This window comes from Cupressus sempervirens, chromosome 7 (genome assembly GCF_028749045.1).
Source record: "Cupressus sempervirens isolate cs-2001-9-10 chromosome 7, ASM2874904v1, whole genome shotgun sequence".
Taxonomy (NCBI): domain Eukaryota; kingdom Viridiplantae; phylum Streptophyta; class Pinopsida; order Cupressales; family Cupressaceae; genus Cupressus; species Cupressus sempervirens.
This window is the reverse complement of record NC_143124.1, coordinates 431467128-431493558: the sequence shown is the minus strand read 5'-3', so window position 1 is coordinate 431493558 and position 26431 is coordinate 431467128. Positions and strand designations below refer to the sequence as shown.

Genomic DNA, 26431 nt, shown 5'->3' with positions numbered 1-26431 from the left:
AGATTTATTTTAAATGGGTATTACCAATATCCTTTCTTCTTAAATTTCAAAAAAGAATCCACTTACTCATGGAGCGAGTAATGGGCAAGGTGAATCTCTAACTACACTTATATCAAGAGCTAGAAACAGTGATACGGATAAACCTTCACTAACTCAAAGGCTAGCTGAAAATGTACCGGTTTGGCTCTAAGTCCGATTGCACTTCTATATGAAAAGCTTTACAATTATAGCACAAAGACTCCTAAAAGTAAGAATACTTGACTATTTTGCAAATTTAAGAAAGAAGTATAAGCTACAAACAAAGTTTCTAACTATATATTTCCACAACCACTCCCAGTCAAAACTTCGGCTTCAATTGCTTCTTAAATCACTGTGCTCTTTTATTGAACACACAATAATAACATGAATCAAAAAAAAGACACTAATTACAGTCAAAGCTTCTAATTTGCTCTATCACAATTGCTTCCAATCAAAGCTTCGAATCCAATTGCTTCTTTTATTCACTTTTCTTCTAACTTTGTACTACACAATCAAAATTATGCTTGCACAAATGCGACAGAGCTTTCTTGCATACAACAAAAGATGAATTTTACAATGAGGGTGCACTCCTTTATATAGGCACAGGAGTTGAGAAAAAGGTGGAGAAAAAAAGTGGGAGCAACTCAACCAACTTTGACCTAGTCTAACTAAAAGAGAAAATATAGGGTTACATGCAACTCGTATTACATCTTTTACATACACATGCAATTCACATTGCATCTTTTGCATACACATATAACACATCCTCTTCAATTACAAACATAAAAGAAGAAGAAGAAGAAAGATAGAAGAGAATTGAAACATTCCTAAGAATTGTTCTAAAAGGTCTGGTACTTGGCGATGCAATCTCGGATGATCACAGGATCGAAAGTTCCTGTACTTTGTACCACTGCATTCACCTTGATAACCATGGTGTTTTTTGATAACCTCTGACTGTGATGAATTGTCCGTTGTCATGTGGAAACTTGATGTAATCCAACTTTTCTCACTCAAGTTGTCATGAATTCTCCTTTGTAGATCAACACAAACTAGAGTCTTTGACACTTTGAAAACCTTCTTGATAGTGTCCAGATGTAAACTCGGAACAACTTTCCATCAACACCTTTAACTCTCTTTTTTAAAGTAAAGTGTTTGGCACGTGGGAATGTGTGCAAATGGAGATTGTTGATTTCCAAAATGAGACTTGGGCTTTCAAGATGTCATTGCACGGAAAATGGATTACATATAAATGCAACATGCAACAAGGGATGAAGGATGAGATGGAAAGCGAAGGCGAATGGTGGAGGAGCTTTTACATGTAAGTGCAAATGGAAGAGATGCAAAGCATGTAATGACATGGGAAGTGAAAAAACATGTATTTGTTCATAGACATGCGAATGCATATGGAGAGGCGAGAATGAAAATGGAAGCGGAAAATGGGATTACATGCATGTGCAGATGGTGAATGAGATGGAAAATATATAATTGCATTTATCGGATGAGATGTGAAGTGTTGTGGCATGGAAAGATGGAAATAGAATGTGACGATGCTTTCGCATGAAGTGAAGGAACAACAAGCTCTTGGTAAAAAACTTGTAAGTTCTCCAAAGTGGAGAAAACCGGCGAGCAAGCACAAAACACAAAAAAACAAAAGAAAAACATACCTTTGAAAAGTGACTCAAACATGTCAACACACAAAGCACTTCAACATGCAATTTTGAATTTTGAATTTGGGAAAATTCCAAAAGTGTGAAAATGAGAGTTTTCATCATTGTTAAAGGCAAAATGCACTTTTCATGGCATATATATGGACAAGTGTACAATAAAAAGCCATAATATGCATAGAAATAGCAAGATAAGCATGAATTGATGAGCAAGTTTGAAAATGTCCACTTTCTTGGAGGTTAAAGAGCCAAAATAGCAAGTTTTATAGACTTGAAGACCAATTCTTCCTTAAATCCGACTTTTCAAACAACTTTTTGACTTTTTCCGTACTTGCATTTAACAAAAATTAATGAGCAATGAAGGGTCGAATTTGACATGAAAGTGTCAAATACATGGTCTCTAGAGACAATATCATGCATTTAAAACTCAAAAAAAATCCCTCTTGATCAAAGGTATGGGCTAGAAATGCATTTTTTTGAGTTGTTTGAACAAAAAGATAACCTTTTTATGCCAAAATCCAGGCCGTTTTTGCAAAAACGTGGCCAAAAAATGCATGTTTTTGAGTTATTTTTGACTTGGAATGCAAAAACAACTTCCCCAAATGCATATGTATGGATCAAAATGCAAAAGGGTGACTCCAAAATGCAAAAAAAGGGATAAAAACCCCCAATTTTCTGGGCGTTTTTAGCAGAAACGTAATTCATAAAAGGCATGAAATGAATTCGTTTTTGGCTTCGAAGTGCAAAAATGTGAGCTAAGATGTATTGCAAATGATTGAAGATGCCAAAACTCCTCTTTTCCTTGCAAAAACCTGATTTAAATCACTCAAAATAAATTTATTTGAAGATTTTTCCAAAAGCGTGCCCTTTGAAGGAGTTCAAAAAATTGTTTTTTATCAAGATAAATCCATTTTCAATGTTGGAAAATCCATGGCTAAGCAAAAACACCTCCAATAGAAGAAATCTCATGCAAATCCATTGAGAAAATCTCTACTTATGATCAAAATCGGGTTCTTAGAAGGCAAAAACATGTTTTTCTTCAAAAACGAATTTTTTGAGTGTCATTGCATTTATTAAAACATGTTTTTGATCAAAATCAGACCTTTTTGGGTCACTTACATGTTTTAAAATATGTATCTCATCAAAATCGCACCTTTTGAGTGCTATTGCATATTTTAAAATATGCACATAAGCAAAATTAGACCTTTTGGAAGAGGATGAATGTTTTAAAATGCATCTCACTTTTTAGATGTAAAAGCCTAAAAACTTCACTTTTGATGCAATAGCATCAAAAAGGTCCACTTATAATAACCTTTCATGTAATGACATCAAAAAGGTCCACCAAAATGAACTTTATATGCAGTGACATGTAAAATGTCCACTTTTGATGACCTAATAGTTCTAAGTTGAAAATTATATGCAATAGCATATAAAAAGTCCACTTTTGATGAATTTTACATATAATGACATATAAAATGTCCACTTTTGATGACTTTAAGTGATTAAATAAGCACATGTCAATTTAAAATCATTAAAATATTACTTAAGTGGGACATAAATTATATTTATATATCATATAAATTAAATAAGATGTAAATACCATTTAAAAAGTAATATTCACTAGAGCATTTGATTTAAATCCTAAAAATTAAATTGAACTATATAGTTAATATAGTCACTTAAGTAAAAAATCAAAAAGTAACTCAACTTAAAAATATAACATAAAGTCGAAGGGCCCTTGGTCTACTGGTGAAGTTGAAAGGCTCACGAAAAGCCTACCAAGGATCAAGTCTTGCTGAATGCAAGGCCCCTGACATCTAAAAGGGATGAGGTCGGAATCATGCCCCGGGCAAATTTGGCAAAATGGATACCCCTCAGTCCTTGGTTCTTAACCAAAGAGGCTAGGTGAAAAAAGTTTAAACTCCATCAAAAAATATATATATATAACATAAAGTGCACTATAGTTACTTTAAGTGAAAATTTAAAAGATAAAGTAACTTAAAAACATAGCATAAAGTGATTTTAAGTTATATTTTTCAAAAAGTGAATGTCAAATTAGAAATATAACATGATATTTTTAATTCGTGTTGTTGCATCAAAAAGGTCCACTTTTTGGGCACTAAAATGGCCATATCTCTTGACTGACAACTCCGATTAAGCTCCAAGTTAGATCAAATTGAAGGGGAAACCGAAAGTCATGACATTAGCAAGACCAAAGGACAAAAAACTAACACACACTCAAAAGCAAAGAAAAGGATGATGAAGGCCTCAAAAATCAAGCATAGGCTCAACAAACAGAAAAAACGAAAAAGACTCAACGAAAGCCTTCAGTAAAAAAATTCGTTATATCAATTGGTGTCATTTGATTGATCAATACAAACCAATTAAGTAATGAAATAAGCTTAAAGAAATATGAAACAAATTTGAAAAAGTTTCGTATTGTTATCTACATTTTGTGGTGACAAAATGTAGGAGAACAGTATGACCGACATTATGAGAGATAACGATTTCTTAGATAATGTGCTAAACAGTAGAGTTCTATTATAAGATCTAGATGAGTTCAAGAACACATTGTGAAGTGGACATTGCTATGTTTATAAATCACAATTTGGATAAAGGAAAAATTTTATTCTCCGAAATTTATCCTATGTGCTAGTAGATCTTAAACTCAGGATCATGTTGTGAAATAGGAACACCAGTACCTATGATTCACAACTTGGATAAATAAAGAATTTGATTATTCTCCAGATTTATCTTGTATATTGTATTCATTGCAATATTGTTATCACTAGAATGAGTGATATGTCATAGCACAGGTTTAGTAATATGACATTGTATCATGTATTCATTAATACCACATGCTAAGAAGATTCAAATAGATATAGAGTATCAATTCTTGCTTGTTCATCTTAATTGATGTTGCTAGATATGATATCTCTCAATATGATTATCAAGTTAAGAGGGAGTGTTAATTCCATAACTTTATAATATATTGATCTGATTAACAGATCGTTCTGATTTATTCTTGGTTACCGAAGTCTCTACTATATGATCTTAGCCTCCTAATAGGGATCGGCGCCAATCCTGAACCAATTATTAGATAACTAACTAATCTCCTGTTTGTTAGTTTGGAACTAAATGATTCCTCTTGGAAAGTCGCCGATCATTAGGAGAAGGTTTAGTTTTGATTTTGGAAGGGACATGTCCCTTGTAAGGACATGCCCCTTCATTCTATACTTATGTAGGGTGTGGTTGAAGATTAAGGACACACAAACAATTAGAATTCTGCTCCTTGGTCAACTCTGCCCTCAAGACAATTCACAGATACAGAAATTTTCTCCAGAATTATAAGTATTGATTCACACAAGTTTGAATATTGAAGACTATACTCTGAAGTATAAGAGTAAGGCATAATATAAATCTGATATATATTACAGAATCTGCAGAAACCTTACATTCTGTTATGTTGTCCATTATTGCCATGTTAATCACTGTTTTTAATCTTTAATCACTGGTTGTCAGTAATCTCTAAAGAACCTCTATCTATGCATTGTATGATTTCCTGCTGTGATAAGTTATGTGTTCCATGTTTAACTGCAGCATTTGATACCAAGATAAATAGGGAGACGGGGAGCCGTGTCCCTGATGGGGAGTGACTCCACCATGGAGTCACATCCCATCGGGTACATGGCTCCCAGTGGATAAAATATCAAACAATCTCCTTAAGTATGTAACGTCAACCAAACTCAGACAAATACAATTAGCCAGTCAAACCTGCATTGGTCAATTGGTATAATATTTATTTGTTATGATATATATATATGTTACTCTAACATATTATATTATATATCAACAAATAACAATATAATATATTGAAAACATTAAGATAATATATTACAAAAATATACCTATATTTTCAATAATATTTTTTATCCTAATTGAACTAAAACATCAACATGATCAATGTATGCACATGATTAAATAAATTCTTCAAGACTCGATATTTTCATTTGTTCTCACATCAATGACAATTATAAAATATCTCTTCATTCTTCCTTTGACATTAAAGGTAGCAATATGCCTACTCATCTTTGACAGCAGAGACAACTTGTCTTCGTTTCCTATGACATTATCTTCTTACCTACTTGACATTAATGATAGTGGCCTACTCATCTTTTGACATCAATGACAACTTGTCTATGACGTCATCTTCTTACCTACTCGACCTCAATGACAACATTTCCAAAAAAACATTCAAAAAATGAGTAAAACCTAAAATAGTTAAGCCCTTAATCATAAAAGTTATGTAAAAATAGTCTTGCGAGGTTCAACCCCTAAAAAGGGCATGTGACACAAAGATGAAATTAAAAACTAAAGATAGCACATACAAGTCTAGCAAAGCTTGATCTTGGAAAACCAACAATATCATCATCTATCACATCAAAAGGGTCAATGAAGGATTTAATAATGATCATAGGTATGAGTGATGAGTGATGAGTGATGGGGACCAGTCTGGACAATCTTAGAAGTTGAGTACTACCTCTAGAACCTCTCCCAACATGAACAGCTGATAAAATTCTGATGGTAAAGTTATAAAAAGGGAGATAATGATCATTTCTTTTTCGCCCGGTTTACTAACAAGAGGAACAGCCTTGCTGCCAATATGAGGCTGATCCACTCAGCCTATACTAAGACAGTAACAATCTATTTGCAATACACAAAAAAGAATGTTGACTCACTAACCTGTCCCCAACTAAGAGTTACTCAGATGTATTTGACAAGCACTTCTACATCTCCAATGCCTGAAGTGAGATGAAATAAGGAAGTTAGAGCTCTGGCCCCTGTGAAAATCTATGGCTGAGAATAGCAGTTTCCCATGGAAACAAAGCCAAGAATCTCTGAATTGAGCATTAGAAGAAAGTGAATGGACAAACCCAATACTCAATACAGATAATGGTTATCTCCCTATGTCCTATAAGTATGGGGAATCTAAAATTAAAATGTACCTGAGTTTCTACATCCTCAAAGGGGTAGAAAATTGTAGGCAGTGTGTGGGCCCCTTATTTCAAATGGTCATCAGTAAGAGATACCTAAATAATCAAAAGCAATAAAAGCGTTCATAAAAATACAAAATTCAAAAGATTTTGCAATATATTTTTCTATTAAAGTGAATATAATCAATCGGTCTAGAACATCGCTATTTTTGGCAATCATAAGATCTCATCTCTCTTAGGATAAACAGAAGACTAGATTTCAGTTATTTTGGAAAAATGTTTAGTTACATTTTAAAGAAAAAATACGCATATACAAGTTTAATGGTATTCTTTAAGTTCTAAATATTACTGGGATTCCAAAACTAGTGACTGTACAAGGTTACAAAGTATACCCTAAATCTATAGCTGCTAACATTTTTTTTAATTTCTTGTATTGTTAAACACTAGTATGCATTGCATGAGTCAAACATCATTCTCATTATTATTCATAAGGTGAAGAGAAATGGATACAATCAAACATGCATTGAATCTAGCTGCATATTCAACATGTGGAAATGTTGAATCAGTAGGTAAAGTTAGTGCCTGCTCCAAAAGCCTGCAAAAAAACAAGTTATTTTTAAACCAGAAATCATCCACAGGCTACTTCTCTATCAATGTCTACAGATGACAAATTATGGCATTCTCACCTCTGCAGATCTTCAATTGAAGGAGGAGAAAATAATAATTTCCTATGTGAAAAGCGTGATCTTACTCTTTTCTCCAGTAGTTGGTCAGCATCCTACACGTATTCATAAAGCAAGAGTATTAGGTAGAGAAGATAAGGCATAAATACTGGAACCATTTAAGTAATGTAAAACACAGAGAATGCAAGGAAAATAAAAGAAAGCATCGCAAAAAATCAGAAACAAGGATTTGCCTTGCAAACCCACATGTGGCAGAAAACTTGAACAAAATGTAAGCTACAACTCACTCAAAATCCACATTTGAACTGAAATTACAGATCAAAACCTCTCGGGCTCACAACTAGCACAAATCCAGCTCAATACAGCTTCTAAGACCATAGACAGCACTCTCTTTAACTCACTATTTTTCTTTCTTACCCGAGCACAATTTACTTAATGTAGAAATCCTCTAAAAACTCCATCTGAATCTCACTTACATGCCTTCTAGATGTTAAGATAGATGTGCTGTGCACCTCACAAATCTATAAAATAATGTATGGATATTACTGTACAGTCAGAAAGCTAGCTAGGCATAACAATATTTTAAATCTTTAATATTAATATATTGGACTCTCTTTAACACAGGTCCATCCTAGATGTAAGAGCAATTTTACATCAAACCAAAAAGAAATTATGTTTGTTTGACTTTCATAGTCATTATATCCCTACCACACAGATTAAAGCTTATTGCAATCAGCATTATGAGCATGCAGAGCAGCAGATGATGTTTCTACTATGTGGTATCATAAAATCATCACAAAACCTTCAAATTGATATTAGAGTATCACAAGCATGTCTAGAAAAAGGTCACATCTTTTTTACATATTTTCATGTGGATTAATTCAATGCCACTCACATCAACTACATAATAAAAAACCTAATTCAACTGTCACATTTGAATCTTGCATCAACTAATAATGTCGTCTATGAAATTATTGGTCTTAAGAAAGTTTGTGGTTAGGATCATAACAAGTTTCTAAGCTTAGATTTCATTGCACTCATCAAAACTGTGCATATCACAAGCAAGTGCCAAGATCCACGGAATGATTCGACGAAAAATTCACTCAATATTAGACCCAGGATCCTTATTACATGTACATACAGTAGTCTACTACATTTTTAGTATGTGCAAGTGTAATGTCCCCATCTTTTTAGCCCCACAGTGGAGTTCTTAGCCTTTCTTTCTCTGTAGGCTAAGTGAAGAAATAAGGAGAAATTAATTTAATTAATTTCTTATAAAGTCATTATATGAATTAAAAATAAAAGGTGACTTTATATTTAATTATTTTGATTAAAAGTGACTAAAATAAATAAATTAAAAAAATCTTCTAGAAGGCAGAATTAAATATTATTTTCTTTCTTCTAGATGGAGGTCCATCCATTGGAGGAAAAGAATAAATAAGGAGGGCAGCCTCATTGTTGATCATTGAATGTGTTACCATCTACTCTATGGATAACTTGTGGAGCCAAGGGTTTCTACAAGAACGAACACTCCCATTGATTTACATATCTAAGGTGGTGAAATATCTTCTGAAGGGTTGCTGCTATTGGAGAAGACAAATCAGTCTTTTCATTGTGCCAAATTTGTGACCTAGGGCTGGATTTGTGGAGTAAGGTTGAAGGAATAAGTCAGATATTGCTACAGTACAGATTTGGAACAGTGATTTTGCTACAGGAACTTGCGAGGCTGCTACAGTAAATTCAGATTTTTGGAGCAATTCCAAGTTTCTATCTATTACATTTTGCATTGTTTGAGAGTATATAATTTAGGGCATTGGTAGGGTTTTTTAAATCTGTTGTGGAGAGATTGTAAACTGATTTATATCAGAATTTCCTATCAGAAGTTATCAAAAGGGATTAGAATATCATTGAAAATCCTAGCTGGCGTTGCCCTAATGTCCTATTGTTCTAGATGCATATTTTCTCATTTGTAATCAATGCTATATGTTTCAAAAAAATACAAAAATATTTGCATCTTCATTGTTAGGTATTTTGGAGTTCTTTGCAAGCGTACCTATTAAAGTTTTGAATCAGAATTTAGATCAGTGTTATATTCCTTGTGTGCAAAGTGTTTGACGGAATTCTCAGCTCATGAAATCAAAAAAACAAAATCAGAATTGCAAGGGATATTACACTGGTATCAGAGCTTGTTTGCCAAGTGTTTGATGAAATGTCAAACAATTGAATACTCAAGAAATTGGAATTAAACAAGGCTATAACCAGTTGGGGTTATACAGCAAGGATATTACATCTTTGTTCTTTATATAAAAACAGTTCTACATGGAAAGGAGCTCCAACAGAGAGAATCCAGCAGAAAAAAGCATTAAATTGCAAATTAACTTAAAAGATGAGAAATTGTACATTTCTTTGTGCATGTTTATATTGCAATTAGAAACTAAGGTCTAGTTGTTGTTCTCTCAATTCATAAATATGATTCAAGTTAGAACACATTAGAACCCATTTTCGTGTGTTGTCCACTACATCGCCTCTACGTGCCAAATAACTTGAATCTTTAGCACACCATAAATTCACAACTAAGACCTACTGATCATTATATGGCAATTTGTACATTGACTTATTAAATTAAAGCATAAGGATCTATAACATTTTTAAAGCATCTCTATAACCTTTGAATACTGACCAGGCGACAACTTATACCAACGACTGCAGCTTGCGAAAGTACAGATTGCATTGTGTCAAGAAGATTATAAAGCACTCGTTGCTTTCCCTGGACCAACATAAGACAAATGTATAAGATACAACAGAAAGAAATACAAGATATGCCAAAGTAAAATGGCAATAGTGCACTGACAATGCAAAATAGAAACTACAGAGAAATATCAAGATAGGAACCTGAGCAAAGAGATCGAACTCATCAAGCACAAAAATCACAGCCTTGTGAGCTAAAGCACACTCTCTATCAAAAACAAAACCTCCACTCATTAAAATGTAAAAGACCAACAAAATTTACATGGCAAATATTAATCTAAAAGTTTTGACTTTGTAAGCAACACAAGGAAAACTAGAAGAGTATAGTGACCTCACCTCAACATAGCATTCATAAATTGTGAATTCTCATCAAAGGAAGCCTGTTCCAAACTATTTATAACAAATAAGTTCTCAAACAAAATATTACCTCTGTAAAAGCTAATATAGATAACTGCTAAGACAACATTTGAAAGGCCCTAATTGATCTCTATTTTTTAAAGAAATTGGCTACTCTAGGCACAAAAACAGACTCCTTGTGGCCCCAAAAGTTGAAAGCTGCACAACTCTCCTCCATATCAGAAAACACTCTATTACAAAAAAGCAGTTGCAAGTTTTAGAAGCTACAAAATTACCGTCTTAGAGAATGTCAACTGGTGCTCAAGACATAATTGCTTTGCAATTTCCTACAACATAACATTGAAGCTTCTGAATTAGCAACACAATCAAATCTAGAAACTCTAGACGACCAGGAACAAGACTAAAATTCAAAATAGGATCGCTATTATGGAGTAAAGCGGTCATGCCATATGAAGTAAATATTTTGAACAGATGTGCATGATATTGCTTGAATTATCAAATTACTCTAGTCAAAATTAGAAGAAATATTTATTTCAACTTAGACCACTTCCACCTCTTAATTCTCTCTGTTTTCCCTTCAATGTTAAGCAATTCCAAAATTCAAAATAGGATCATTATTATAAAGTTACAGCGGTCATGCCATATTGAGCAAATATTTTGCATAGATGAGTGGGATATTGATTGAATTATCAAAGTTCTTTAGTCACATATTAAAATATATATTTTTTCCAACTTAGATCAATTCCTAGACATTTTTTGCCCATTTCTCATCAATCTTGTGCCCACTAACATACAGAATCAAGTGCATGATTAAAAAAATCAAAAATGGTAATTTGATATTTTAGCATGAAATCAGAAACAGTGACAAACTAATCTCAATCATTTCTCCATTCCTCAAGCCAAGACCCCAAAAAACCTGCCATTAAAAAAGCCAATTCCTAAATTGTTGACATATTAATCTGAAGATTCCGAACAATATGTTGCATCAATCAAAATAAGTTGATCTAACCTCTCTAATGATTCACTTTCTAATACTTTCAATTTACTTAAGTATTATCATCAACCAGTGGCCAAAATTGACCAATAGAATATCAAGAAAGTATAGAAGAAAACAAGCATAGGGAGTGCAGACACATAGAGAAGAAAGAAGAAACCTAGATATTATCCTGACTTTAAAGGCCGAAGAAACATAAAAGAGAGGTAAAAAGTAATAAATATAGGATTAGAAATCAACACATTCTGCAGAAAAACATAATTATGTAAAATTTGAAGTAAATATATGGTATGTTTATATAGTAACATGAACATTACAACTTCTCTCACTTCTAGAAGTAGGTAGTTATGCATGTCAACAGGCAATTGTGTATTACAGTGCCTGTCTTCTCAAAGCGGTGGTTGTGAGGTCCAGTCCAGCCAATAGGCACTTCTATTTAAATGTGACAGCACAAAAAGTGATTCTTCCAATTCCTTAAATGTAGAAAAGGAGATACCCACACTTGCATAAATAGAAGGCCTAGCCCAATGGTAAAGGTGTCAGCATAGAACTAAGTGAATTCAAATATCTATAAGTAGAACTACTGTGAAGGGTAGCAAATTATTAAATAATATTTACTTCCAATATTTAATATTTGAAAAATTAAATTAAGAAATGCTTAAAGTAGGTAAAAATAAATGATCCACTGATCCATTTGATAATCATAATATATTTTTTCAGTATGCCAACAAAAGGTTTTAAGTTTAAAAATTTGAAAGTGCATACATGTTGAGAATCATACCTAAACAAGTGACATATATCAAAATGACAAAAAAGACTGAAAAGAAGTTATGCATATAGCTTGAAGTTTTGGTTGTAAAAAGGGAATGTTTAGATCGGGAACCTTTTAAATTTTATTTATAAAGGAAAGTTACAAAGTTTGATAATACAATGTAATGTCTGTTAATGTTGGTAGCTATAGTTGGATAAACTATAGTGCAAATATATATTATATATAAGTGTGATATATAATATATATTAATATATTAAATATATGATATATTTATTTGTCATTATATTAATTAAATACTAATTAATAGACATGTCTATCCATACTTCATCTTATATTAAAGAGATGGCTGCCATTTGGAAAGCATGTACCAAAATGACAATGCAATTACATCTGCAAACAATCCTTATAAATTCAACATGGTATCAGAGCAGGCTTTCTCTAGACTTGTGAATTTTTTGAAATACTTTGCAAATCTACAATATCACAAAGGCTCTGAATACTGCATTGTCATTGTTAGAGCAAGGGAATACTGACGAGCCAAATGTATTTGTGATACTATCTTTCTGCGGTTACATATATAAAGTTTTCAAAATTAGTGATTGAATTCTTCATGCACAACATTTTTTTTATTGTCAAAGGCAATCATAGTGACCAGATCCAACTTGAGATCTAAATCATGTTTAATGCTACATCATGATAGCACTCAACAATTCACCCAACTGATTAGCTGAATTCGACAAATGGAGACCCGTGCAAAAGTCTTAAAGATCAGTTAAAAATGCACAAAGGAGCTGGGGATGAAGCAAAATATGGTGTTGTTAGGTTGAGTCCCAACAGAGGCTGCACATGAGGCAAGGGAGATTCCTCATGCATATTTTTGGAAGTTTCTTACCTGCAGCTGCATGATTGATAAAACTGGAAGTGATTAGTTGAACAAGAGTTTCAATCCCCACATCTATATCGCAAGCTCACCACTACAAGAACAATGTGGTTTGGTCAGGCAAGTTGTATTTTCTTTCAAGCCCGTATGCAAAAGATATCTGCACCTAATCCGATTCAAGCATTGCAAATGATGACAGTATGTTTATAGCACTGTGATAATTAATAAAAGTACTATAGAGCCAATGGAAGTCAATATTGTTTGGGCCGATCACCAAGGATCGAACAAATCTGACAGTATATAACAATGTGTTGGGCCTGTATTAAAAATATCAATTACCTTGGCCTATGATAGATCTGAGAGAAGAGGATTTTTGACATGTATAATATAGTGATAAAATGCCATGCGGTTTTGGTGACAAAAAGTAATTTAAAAGAGAGGATGACAGTTGAATAAATGGGAATGCATAATCGAATGTGGCATATGAATTATAATTAAAATACATGCACCAATGTGGATGCCACCAATGGGGGGTAGGGATCACTATATGTTATGGTGATGTCAGTCCGCTAGGTTGTCAAGAACCTTAAAATTATAAAACATAAGGCTATCACTTTTGACATGCACTTTTTGAACTTTGATGGCACCTTAGGAGCTTTGGTTGCATTCTCCCTAAAGAAGACTTTGTCTGTATGAGAAAATGAGAACAATAAAAGGAAGATTGATATCACATTCAGAGGGAGCCTAACGTTTCATTAGAGGCAACCTTGAAAGAGAGGGAGCAGATAGAGGATATGGTTCTGTCAAACTTCAGTGATCTCAAACATATTGACTTAGAGGGAGTAGATCATGTTGAGAACGATTCTTCAATGACCAATAAATTGTAAATAGTTAAGAGGACTGCGACTAAAGAATATTGTTCATAACTATATGGGCCTATAAACTATGTACATCATGAGGAAGTGACAACTTCCACATAATTATCACTTGTACTTGCAGAAGTTATTGTAAGGTGAAGATCTTACAATAATTTCATTCAAATGTCAAATGAGGTGACATTCAAATGTCAAATGAGTTGGCATTTAAATATCAAATGAGTTGATATTCAAGAAACTAGAAAGTCAAATGAGTTGACATTTGCCAAATGACTTGGCATTCAATAAACTAGGAAGTCAAATGAGTTGACATCCAGAAACCATTTTTTTACGTTGAGATAATATGTTATTCATATTGTGTATGAATCGTGTTGATCCTCCCTAGCTAAGAGGGAGTGCTAATGTTGGTAACTTTAGCTGAATAAACTATAGTGCAAATATATATTATATATAAGTGTGATATATAATATTTATTAATATATTAAATATATAATATATTTATTTGTCATTATATTAATTAAATACTAATAAATAGGCATGTCTATCCATACTTCATCTTATATTAGAGAGATGGCTGCCATTTGGAAAGCATATACCAAAATGACAATGCAACTACATTTGGAGTGATCTCTGGAAAATAAAAATGTCCGTTCTAAGATTTATTATTGTTTGGGACTGACTCCTTATATTTTCAATTGAAAGAGACTTTTTTCTGTGAAACTTGTACTCAAAATAAACTTGGATAGTAGCAATATACATACTGCAAGTGCAAGAGTAACAAATGATGGAAGTTATCATGATTTGCAATCATCACCCTTATTTTGAATTGCCTTAAGATCGACCTAATTATCTGACAAGAAATCTGATTCAAAAAGTTGTGGAGATCATGTTCATTATAGATAACTATTCTGGTCTGAAAATACATAAATAAATATATATTATATAACAATTGTTGTTCCTGATATTACTTGGTGTGTATATGCAAAATAGTATTTATTACGAATCAGAGAGTATATGCTGTTTCTAATATCTTCCTTATAATAAATGCAAATTGTGCTGCTATTGATCAACCGAGTCTGATCACTGTGTGATATAGAATTTGTAATACCAGTGATTTGATATTGGCTATCATTGCTTCAGATGTATGTTTAAGTGCTTATGCCATATTCAAGACATTAAAAGATAACTGAAACTAGAATAGTATGTGTCGCAAAATCGCCCTTCAAATTACATGGGCAAGGCTCCCTAAAAACTATACCAGGAATTACTTGTAAATTGGACACTGCTGGAAGACTAGCCTCAGTGAGTAAAGTGGATTCCACTGCCAATGTGGGTGATGTGGCTGGCAATGTAACTGGCAATGTGACTAGTAGCGTAACTTGCAATGTGGCTAGCAATGTAACTGGCAATGACAACGGCAATGTGGCTCGTAATCTTCGCAATATGGCTGGCATGAACAGCCATGTGGCTGGCAGTGTAGCTGTGGTAGTAACAGCATTATTGATAGCCATTTTGGCATAACCCCAATTCAGAAGATTAATACAATTAAATAAATTATAACTAAAGACTGAAATTTATCTATCAAACTCATGATACTTACCAAATACAAAGGGATACCAATGACAATAACATCAATTACAGAGGAATCTGATGGAGTATCACAAATAAGTTGATATCAATCAATTAAAAGAACAGGGAAAATATTGATATCGAGAATTAGCAATATTGACCATCTCCACCAGGCAATACTCCAACGAGGAAGTGCAACAATAATGGTTGGCATATCATGTCCTCATTGATAATCTACTATGCAACAGAAATCAACAAATACATCGTGATCGATATGGGGAAAGATGTACTGGTAGCAACTTATATTTGGAGACAATGTAAGTGAATTGTCTCCCTAAATCGAAGATACCAATCATACCCATTGTATGCAGAGAGATGACAGAAAACATATCACTTTAGAATACGGATCATAGATCATAGTCACTAGAAGTTGCCATCTATGATATCAGCAATTGACTAGTAATGAGACAACGATAGCTACAAAATTGGTATTCAGTCTACGCCAGATTCAAGTACGGCAGTTGAGGGTGAGGTATCTAGAATATACTTGAACCATCGGCTAATATGATACAATGACTCAGAGATATTGAATCATCGATTCATAATGGCATCAATAATTAATGATTATTATAAGTACAATGATACTTCTTAGCAATGGCTATATTCATTTGCCATCAATAGTTGGCTGTTATGCTTCAATTGCAACAACATATGATTATCCATACAATCGTATTATTCAGCATTAACAAATGGTGGTTAATGATAATCATACAAATTGTATTTGGTAACCATTAGCAAATGGCAGTAAATGATATGAAGGTTAGCAGCAGTTCATCATGCCTCTTCGACACATATATACCAAAGTCGATCAACTATCAAAAGTATGAATCAAGAATTGATTTTATAAACCGAACTCTCTTTGTGGATTCTGTTTGAATAGAGAATAGATGGTTACTAGCACAACCTACATCAAAGTGCAAGTATTATAATTGAGATCAGACAACACCAAGTAAAGAGCATATAACATATTTGATTTATCAGAGATGGCTCCAATACAGAATATTGCATAATCAATAATAGAATATCAGTGACCGCAGTCTTCTGCCAAGTAAACATTCTGTAACTAGCAGCACGCATCATATTGCATATCAGAGAAAACTACAGGGTAATGCGCATAATTTATATTGCTAAATCAGAGACAGACAGTTTACACATATATTGAATTATATATTGTTCGAACTGCCAGGTACATTCAGAAGTCATTGTTGTAAGTGTAAACTATCCATTCTATTCCATTGTGGCAATTAGAATTATATATATATATTTCTTTTCCATTACATAGTCCATTTGTGCATTTCCATCATCATTACATTTAGAATTATCAGTCAATTGTACATTGCATCATACACTTATATTATAATTCATTAGTGTATTTCCATTATCATAGCATTTGGAACTACCAATCATACTCATATTTCATTGATTTGTGTTCATAAGTCATATAACTGCACTTGCACCCATTAACCCACATAGTGCTCAAGTAATCTAAAAAGGGGACATTACAATCGGTATCGGAGCTCATGAACCTATAAGCCTATGGAGATGAGAACAATTAAGGAACTAATTTACAAATATGGGAAAAGATGAGAACTTTGCAAACACAGGATTTAATACATGGTCAAGGAATACATAGAAGAAATTAGATCAATTGTGTGCATTACTAATACCAACCAATAACAATCACAGAAAAGAAGAAGAGATGAGAAAAACAGGAAAATTCAAAACATCATGCCATTAAATACAGATCAATGTTTCCTATTTTCCTTCCAAAAGAAGAAAGACATGAAAGAAAAAGAACCCATTTAGTCGGCATGCAAGATCAATAGCTACATTATTGGTTAAATGGAGGTCTTCAAGATGATATATTCTTAGCGGACTACATAAATAAGAGTCACATATTCACCTAAGAATAAATAAGTCATCACTTGGACTTAAGAAGGGAAAATGGAAGTCAGGAGCACTCTAACGCACATGAGACAAGAGATTCCAATACAACAATTGTACTATGAGCCTCTCACATCCATGCATCATCAAAGGGCATGGAAGTAATACACCAAATGAAGAAAATGAAATTGGAAATCAAAGGAAGGATAATGCAAGAAATGATCATCAAGCACCACTAGTGCAAGAAAAGAAAAAAGAGGCTACTAACATGTCATGTATCACAAATAGACTGTGTACACGGATTCACAAAGATGATAAGGATGACCCCACAAAATCAAAACAATCTATTAGAGAAAAAGGTTAATTTCATTTCATTTATTAAATTACCTTTACTCCCTTCTTAAGATTTCACTTTATGCACCTTGCATTTCCATTTAATAATTAATTAGTAATTATTAAATGTCATTTACCTCTTAGGGTTTCCCTTTTAGGTTTCCGATCTCCTTCTATAAGGATTGATCTTTTGTAATTATCTTTCATCTTTTTAGTCTGATAATATAGTTCTCATATTTTCGGAGCAAAACCCTTGCCTCTTCTTTGCTTCTTCTCTGTGACAGGTTCTTGCATGTAGGTGTTCTTCGGTTTTGTGGATTTGTGTTGCTCAAATCCTTCATGGTATCAGAGCCTGACCTGTTGTAGCTTGTTTAGTATTTGGAAGAAAAAAAAAAGAACGGGTTTTGATGAAACAGATCTGGCGTTTTTTGAGTATTTTCTATGAAAATAGGGGTATCTCTGATTTTTGGAGCACTTTGAGGCCAAACAGACCTCATGGTTGGATTCAGAAGGTGTCAAAACCCCCATTTTCATATAAAATTTGTCGAATTTGAACACAGTTCAAATCTAAGGCAAAATAATTTTGCTTTTAGATTGGGCACATTTCTCGAGGCAGTGATTTTCTTATTTTCGATTCAAAAATTAAGATTTTTTGGCACACAAATCAAGATTTTTGGCTTGCAAATCTCAATTTGCATGCCAAAAATCTCAATTTGTGTGCCAAAAAATCTACAATCTTTAAGCCCTATCCAGATTCTCTGTTATTTTCATCAATAATTCTCAAAGGTACATGTGATTCTCAACTAAAGCTTTTTTGCTCTCTTCTTGTTTACGCATTCCTTCTAGCAGCTGGGGTTCATTTTTTGCATTGTGGAGTGTGTTTTGCATTATTGTTTCTATTATTTACATCATTAAACCAGAAATTTTTCAAAAAAAAATCCAACACCTTCTAAAACAATGGCCAAGACCTCTTCTTGTCTAGAAGTTTTGACCCCTCATAACTATCACACATGAAAGACCTTGATGACACGACTTCTCCAGTCAAAAGGGTTGTGGTCTTGTTTAGATGCAGTGCAGCTAGTTTTACAGAGCCCTTTTGAGGTCATGCAGCACACGAACAAGATGGATAAGGCAATGGGGTTGATTTCTTTACAGGTATCTGACAGTCTACAATTTCATCTTGTTGGGTACAATACCCCTCTAGCTATGTGGACCAAGCTTGAAGGCTTGTATAGTACAGTGAATGAGTTCAGGACACTTCAGATCGAGGCAAAGCTTACCTCTCTTGTACAAAATTCTTTTCCTTCCATTGAGGACTTCTTGATAAAGTTCAATCAATAGAGGTCTTTATTGCAAGGTTGTGGGAAAACCAAGACTGGCACTGAGTGCATCTACCTGATTCTTTCTAAGCTACGTGGAAACTTTTAGAATTTTGCTTCTACCTTCTATTCCACCAAAGATGCTTTGGGTAATAGATTTCCTATGCTATCCTTTGAGAATTTTTGTGATCGTTTGACTCGAGAGTAGGCCAAGCTCTCTTAGTTGGATTGACTCACAGGATCACAGACTTATGCATTGGTAACTCGGCCATCTTCAGGGACAAAGGAGAAGACATAGAAATCTCATACTATAGAGTCTTAGATTGATTCTAGCACTCACAATTCATCAAGGCCACCTCCTCCTAATGGGGGTAAACCAAAGCCAGAAAGAATGAAGTGTGCTTATTATAATAAGCCTAATCATGATGAGTTAAATTGCTATGAGAAGAAGTTAGATGGCTATGCAAAACAAGTTTCAGATTTGATAGCTCTCCTTCAGAAGAGCAACATTGATATTCCTTCTACTTCTTACTGATCATCTTCATCATCATCATTTCAGTCAGATGGTAAAGATATAGGAAAGGGTCATGCACTATGTGCAACTACTATTCCGCATTCTTCTAGATGGTTACTAGATTTAGGTGCTTCACAACATATGGCATCTTCTTAGGATTTGTTCTCTTCTTTTGAGGCTTCTCCTACTCCACACATTTTGATGGGGAACAACACTGTTATGATTGTATGTGGTAAAGGTTCTATTGGCATTGGTGATGATACATTTCATGGTGTACTTTGTGTTCAATCTTTGTCCCCTAACCTTCTCTCTATTTATCAAATTACACACACAATGGGACAGGGAAGACAGTTGAGCTTGTACAAGATTCAGTGCACATCAAAGATAGTGAGATAGGCAATATTGTTGCTACAGGGATTGTTGATCACTCTTCCCACCTATACCCTTTCTCTCATTTTGGTCCACCATATCCAATATCAAAGACTCACTCTCCTTCATGAGAGACTACTGAGGTGAAGTCAAGTCACTTGAACTTATGTGTTGTTCCTGAGACCAATGTTGTGACTTCTACACCTCCACCTCCTATTCAAATTCCATCTATCGCACAGGATTACTCTTCAACATTGCCTACCACTATAGCTCCAGTCATCGAGTCACCTACTCCAGTTGTTGAGGATATATCAAAGAACACACATCTCCACTCAGATGACAGATTCAGCACACCTATTATCCCACCTCCATTGGAGATTCCATTTCAGGATTCTCATGCATTCTCCTTTGAGCGTCAGCTACGAATTACAACTTCACCTTACATTCAAGGGTTTCACCCTCCTTGTCCACCGCCTTTGTTTCTTTCAAATTGGAGCCACATTGGTATGTTCATCAACACAAGAGTTCTGTCATTCTGGGGGGGGGCTATGGAGTCTCAAGATTCTGTCATAGGGGGTTTTATTGTACTTATGGTCTTGAGGGAGTCTCTTGAGATATTTAATTTGTGCATCATTTTCTATCTCTTTTTGGAGTAGGGTTTTTCCTACTGGGTTTTATCTATTTCTCTGTTTCATAAAGATTTGGTTGTGATTGGGTACCTCATCAAGCCTTGTTGTCGGGACCCAAGTTTGCTTTCAGCATTGCATTGTAGTTTCCTTGCTTTTTCTGCATTGTTTGTAGCTGCATTGTTGCTCATCTTAAGAGGGGTGTTAGAGAAAAAGGTTAATTTCATTTCATTTATTAAATTACCTTTTCTCCCTTATTAAGATTTCACTTTATGCACCTTGCATTTCCATTTAATAATTAATTAGTAATTATTAAATGTCATTTACCTCTTAGGGTTTCCCTTCTAGATTTTCGATCTCCTTCTATAAGGATCGATCTTTTGTAATTATCTTTCATATTTTCAGAGCAAAACCCTTGCCTCTTCTTTGCTTTTTCTTCTCTATGACAGGTTCTTGCATGCAAGTGTTCTTCACGTTTTATGGACTTGTATTGCTCAAATCCTTCACAATCATGTACAAGAGAAGGCAGAGAGAGGTTAAAGAAAGAATGTATAATTCTGATTTTATGGAATTATTCAATGATATCAAACACAACTCCCTTTCAACCAAAGATGTGAGTCGAACAGTACAAAGGTCATTTGGTGTTCCACTCCATCTTGAAATTGATAAATAGGGGAAGGTGATAAAGACTCGAAGAATTCAGATAAAGGTTGAGAAAATGTGAAATTGAGCTTAGAAGCAATCTTCAACTCAATCAATAATTTGAAATTGAAGTAAACAAGGGTTATGAGAACCCACTCCTTGAGATGTATGAAGATACTAATTTGAAGGAACACAAAGGAAAATATGAAAACAGATTATGGGATTCTGGTGCATCATCAATCGAAAAAGCAATAAGAAACTATTGGAACATACAACAAACTCTAATAATGAAGGCACTAAGCATTCCTTCATCAAATTTTACAAGTATTTTCTTCAAAATTGAAATCTTCCTTTAGCATGCAAAATATCTAAGCTTAGTAAATAGAACTTAGAAGTGGTTACTGTTGCATAATGATAACATCCACTATTAAAGGATCAAGACACATTTCAGCACCCATCACATGGGATAATTGATCCTTTCAACATTGTTATGTTCTACAAAGATGGCATTTTCAAATTTGGGATCAAGCTATCAATGACAATATGAGAATGCTTGAGGGAAAGCATTTCCCAAGAAGGGGCGACTGTCATATCCCTAATTTGGAAGATTAATAGGATTAAACATATAATAATTAAAGATTGAAATTTATATATCAAACTCATAACACTTACCAAATACAAAGGATACCAATGACAATAACATCAATTACAGAGGAATTTGAAAGAGTACCACGAATAAGTTCATATCAATCAATTAAAAGAACAAGGACAATATTAATATCGATAATTAGCAATATTGATAATCTCCATCAAGAAATAGTCCAACTTGGCACTGCAAAAATAATTGTTCATTGATAATCTACTATAAAAGGAAGTCAACGTATACCTTGCGATTGATTTGGGGTGAGTTATATTAGTAGTGACTTATATCTAGAGACAACGTCAATGAATTATCTCCCTAAATCAAAAATACCAATCATACCCATTATATGCAAAGAGATGACAAAAAAGCTACCACTTCAATATACAAATCATAGAGCATAGTCGCTAGAAGATGCCATCTACAATAACTGCAATTGGCTAGCAATGAGACAATGATGGCTACAAATTGGTCATTAGCCTACGCTAGATTCAAGTACAACAGTTGAACCATCCGTTAATATGATATAATGACTCAGAGGTATCGAATCATCGATTCACAATGGCATCAATAATAAATGATTATTATAAGAAAAATGATAATTCAAATGCGATGGCTATATTCATTTACCATAGATACTTGGTTGTTATTCTTCAATTACAACAACATACAATTATCTAGACAATTGTATTGTTAACCAATAGCAAATGGTGATTGATGATAATCATACAAATCATATATGTAAACCATTAGCAAATCGCGGTAAATGATAACAAAGGTTGGCAATTGTTCATTGTGCCTCTTCAACATTATATATACCAAAGTCAATCGGATATCAAAAGCATGAAGTGAGGATTGATTTTATAAACACAACTCCTTTTCTGGATTCCACTCGAATAGAGTATAGACGATTACTAGCACAACCTACATCAAAGTGTAAGTATTATAATTACAGAACAGAGACGACACCAACTAAAGAGCATTTAACATATTGACAACTCAAATACAAAATATTGTATAATCCATAATAGAATTTCATGGATGGCATTCTTCTACCAACTAAACATCCTGTAACTAGAATCAACCATCAGATTGCATATCAGAGATGGCCTTTTAATTGCTAAATCAAGACAACCAATTTACACATATACTAAATTATATATTGCTCGAGCTACCCAATGCATTCATCGATCATTATTGTAACTCTAAACTACCCATTGTATTCCATTGTGACAATATATATATTTTTTATTTTATTTTTTTCCTTTTCCATTACATAATTCAGCTGTGCATTTCCATTATCATTACATTTATGATTACCAGTCACTTGTACATGGCATCATACAAACACAGTATAATTCATTAGTGTATTTCTAGTATTATAGCATTTGGAATTACCAGTCATAATCATATTTCATTGATTTGTATTCATAATTCATTATCATAAGACACATAACTGCACTTGCACTCATTAACCCGCGTAGTGTCCAAGAAATCTAAAAAACGGGCCATTACACATTTCTATCCCAATCTCCAGCAAGGATTGTGTATCGATAGCCAATGACACCTCATATATTGGTGCAATGGCTAATGTTTACAAAGACAACTCTATAGGTTCATAATTGTCCTCCATACTATATCCATTGTCGCCCAACACATCTCTCTACTTTATTTTCTTCTTGCTTGTTTGTGCTTCTTCCTCAACTAGTGCCTACATATCCAAGGTCATCCAGTAAAATGTCATCAACCAAGAGGGATCAAGTTGTGATGCCAATTGAAACTTGCCCCATTTGTTGGCAGGAACCTAAGTATAATGGGCATCCATGAATAAAGCAATGGCATGCTACACCATGTAAAATGCCATGTTTTTCTATGAAAGGAATACCTTGATTTTCTCGAACAATAATTCTTCCCATAGCTGAAAAACACGTAGATTACTCGACGAGTAATCACTTGCGAATAGATTTAGTTTGCGAATTTTTACGTGTTTTACTTGCAGAGAAGTTAGCCAAGCTTTTTCTTTTCTTTTCCTATGTTACCCCCAATTCTCGGGATGGGGGGACAAGGGGATGGGTTAACGGGTTTCCAAGACGAATTATATAACATTGCAATATACATCACAGCAACGTAATAAAATTTATCAATTTAAAAACATTAAATCAATGATCATTCATTGAATCATTATTGAATATAGCATTAAATGAATCAAATGAGAGTTCAAATTTCAATTTCATACATTGATAGATATAATTCATTTATTGATGATCTGTAGCGCCAGTCAGATAAAATCATATGTGACTGAATCAAATCGTTCGTAGATACATATATGTATAAAGACATAATAACATATTGGTTATTCATTACACACACACACACACACACACACATAAGTATCTTCATATATAAATATATTTAAATTGAGTACTTTAAATATAAATAATTATAATTTGCTGGAGACATTAATATGCATTTTTAATAAATAAAATATTATATATATATATATATATATATATATATATATATATTATTAATCATATTAAATTTGGTCGATTACTATGGTTGACCGATTGCGAAACATATTATTGTGTTGACCAATGACATATCATATCTAGTTACAAATTGTTATCAAAGGGCCACTCGCTGTTATCAATCGTTGTTGAAGGTTTAACATGGACCCATGACTCCACATAATGTGGAGGCATGTCCATCCATGAGCATGACCCCACTGTTCAAACATATAAATACATTACAGAACGATGAGTATAGACAAGCAGCGAACACATAACTATAACAGTCTTCAAGTTCGTTAAAAACTTCAGTAAAATATCAAAATCTTAATAATTGTTGTAAGGCACAGTCCTTTGGAATTATTAATTTGAAAGGGAGCAAAATAATTAAAAGAAATTATTTCTGACACAAGCATCAAAAGAAGTTCGTCAAATTCAAATAAAAAAATCAAATTGGATAAATCTGATTAAATTCAATATGGTATCAGAACAGGTGTGAGAAAAGATCAGATCAGATTTTCTATATTGAGATAATTACCATAAATTTTTTTGGAAAATATTACACTTATCAAGATTCAGTTCCTGAACCTAGTGAGAAAGATGAAAAGGCTCAATGGGAGAAGAACAACACCAAAGCAATGAAATTATTGGTAGATAGAGTAAAAGATCACATTTTGCCTATTACAATAAAATTAGACTTAGCATATGCTATGTTCAAAGCACTAGAAGATATGTTTGAGATCAACAACAGTAGTAGGCTTCTTGCTCTTAAAAATCAACTTCACCATATAAAGATGAATCAGGGAGAAACAATCACCTCCTACTTAATGAGAATAGCAGAATTGAGAAATCAACTCTCCACAATTGGTCATTGCTATGATAGTAAGGAATTAACAATGATAGCCCTAAATAAACTTCCTATCTCATGGGAAACATTTATTTGAGGAATAAGTGCTCACTCCAAACTCCCCAAATTTGACCGATTGAAAGCTCACTGCCTTCAAGAAGAGTCTAATTAATAATTATAGGGATTGGTACAGAATTCACAAAAGAAGACATTTAGATTCTCACCACTAATCTCAAAAGGAAAAAGAGCAAGGATACAAATAAAAATTAAAAAACAATCATTCAAGAAAAGAAGGGACTTGTCTAAAGTGCAATGCTATAGATGTGACAAATACAGTCATCTTGCAGTGAAGTGTCCTAATTGACCCAAACCCCAAGCCTCCTTCGTTGAAGTCAGTAAAACAAGCATGGGTATGGAATCAGAGAAACTTGTATTTTACTCCGCCCTATCTAGTCAAGTTTCAAAAAGACTTAACACGTGTGTGATAGACAGTGTGGCTTCTAGGCACACAACAAGCTTTAGATAGCATCAAGATTCCATAGAAGAAGATTATGATGACAAAGTGACTATTGGAGATGATACAAATTATCCAATAAAGGGAATTGGGATTTGCACTAGCAATCTCAAATCAGGCATCTCACTCAAACTCATAGGAGTATCATATATATCCAAGATCAAAAGAAATTTAGTTTCTACCTAGGAAGGACCCCTAGTCCTTGCCTTGGCTTTTCTCCTCTTTCTTCTTGCTTGCTTTTTCTCAGACACCATTTGGTGCTCCTACTATTGTAAGCTCTCTTAGTTGTAAGCTCGTAGTCCCATAGACCCTTTTGTGGTCTTTTGTTGGACACTAATAATATTATCATATCTTATCTTACCTTATATATTTCAGCAATTGAAGACAAGGGCTACAAAATCACCTTCGTGGAAGAAAACGTACTAGCTTGGCCTAGAAACTCAACTATCAAGAATGCTCATACTATTGGAATAAGGCATGGATACCTCAACAAGCTATGTACTTCTCCCTTTTCAACATTAATAAATGAGTCAACTAATGCAAGCAAAATTTGGCTTACCCTCTTTAGAGATGGTAACAGGACTATCAAAACTCAAAATTGAACATGAAGAGACATGCAAAG

General features: G+C 33.7%; 1 protein-coding gene across 3 annotated transcripts in view; it reads right to left on the bottom strand.

Annotated features, from left to right (window-relative positions):
• The window catches only part of LOC149547394 (origin of replication complex subunit 4-like), a 159830-nt gene that overhangs the window by 112341 nt on the left and 21058 nt on the right, over positions 1 to 26431 (bottom strand). For all 3 annotated transcript variants that reach the window (XM_089791627.1, XM_089791628.1, XM_089791630.1), the window contains 6 exons: positions 10740 to 10790; positions 10444 to 10487; positions 10252 to 10315; positions 10040 to 10126; positions 7363 to 7454; positions 7187 to 7271 (listed from right to left, as the gene is read on the bottom strand). In XM_089791627.1, the coding sequence (XP_089647753.1) occupies positions 7187 to 7271; positions 7363 to 7454; positions 10040 to 10126; positions 10252 to 10315; positions 10444 to 10487; positions 10740 to 10790 (423 nt within the window). The remainder of the gene's footprint in view (positions 1 to 7186; positions 7272 to 7362; positions 7455 to 10039; positions 10127 to 10251; positions 10316 to 10443; positions 10488 to 10739; positions 10791 to 26431) is intronic.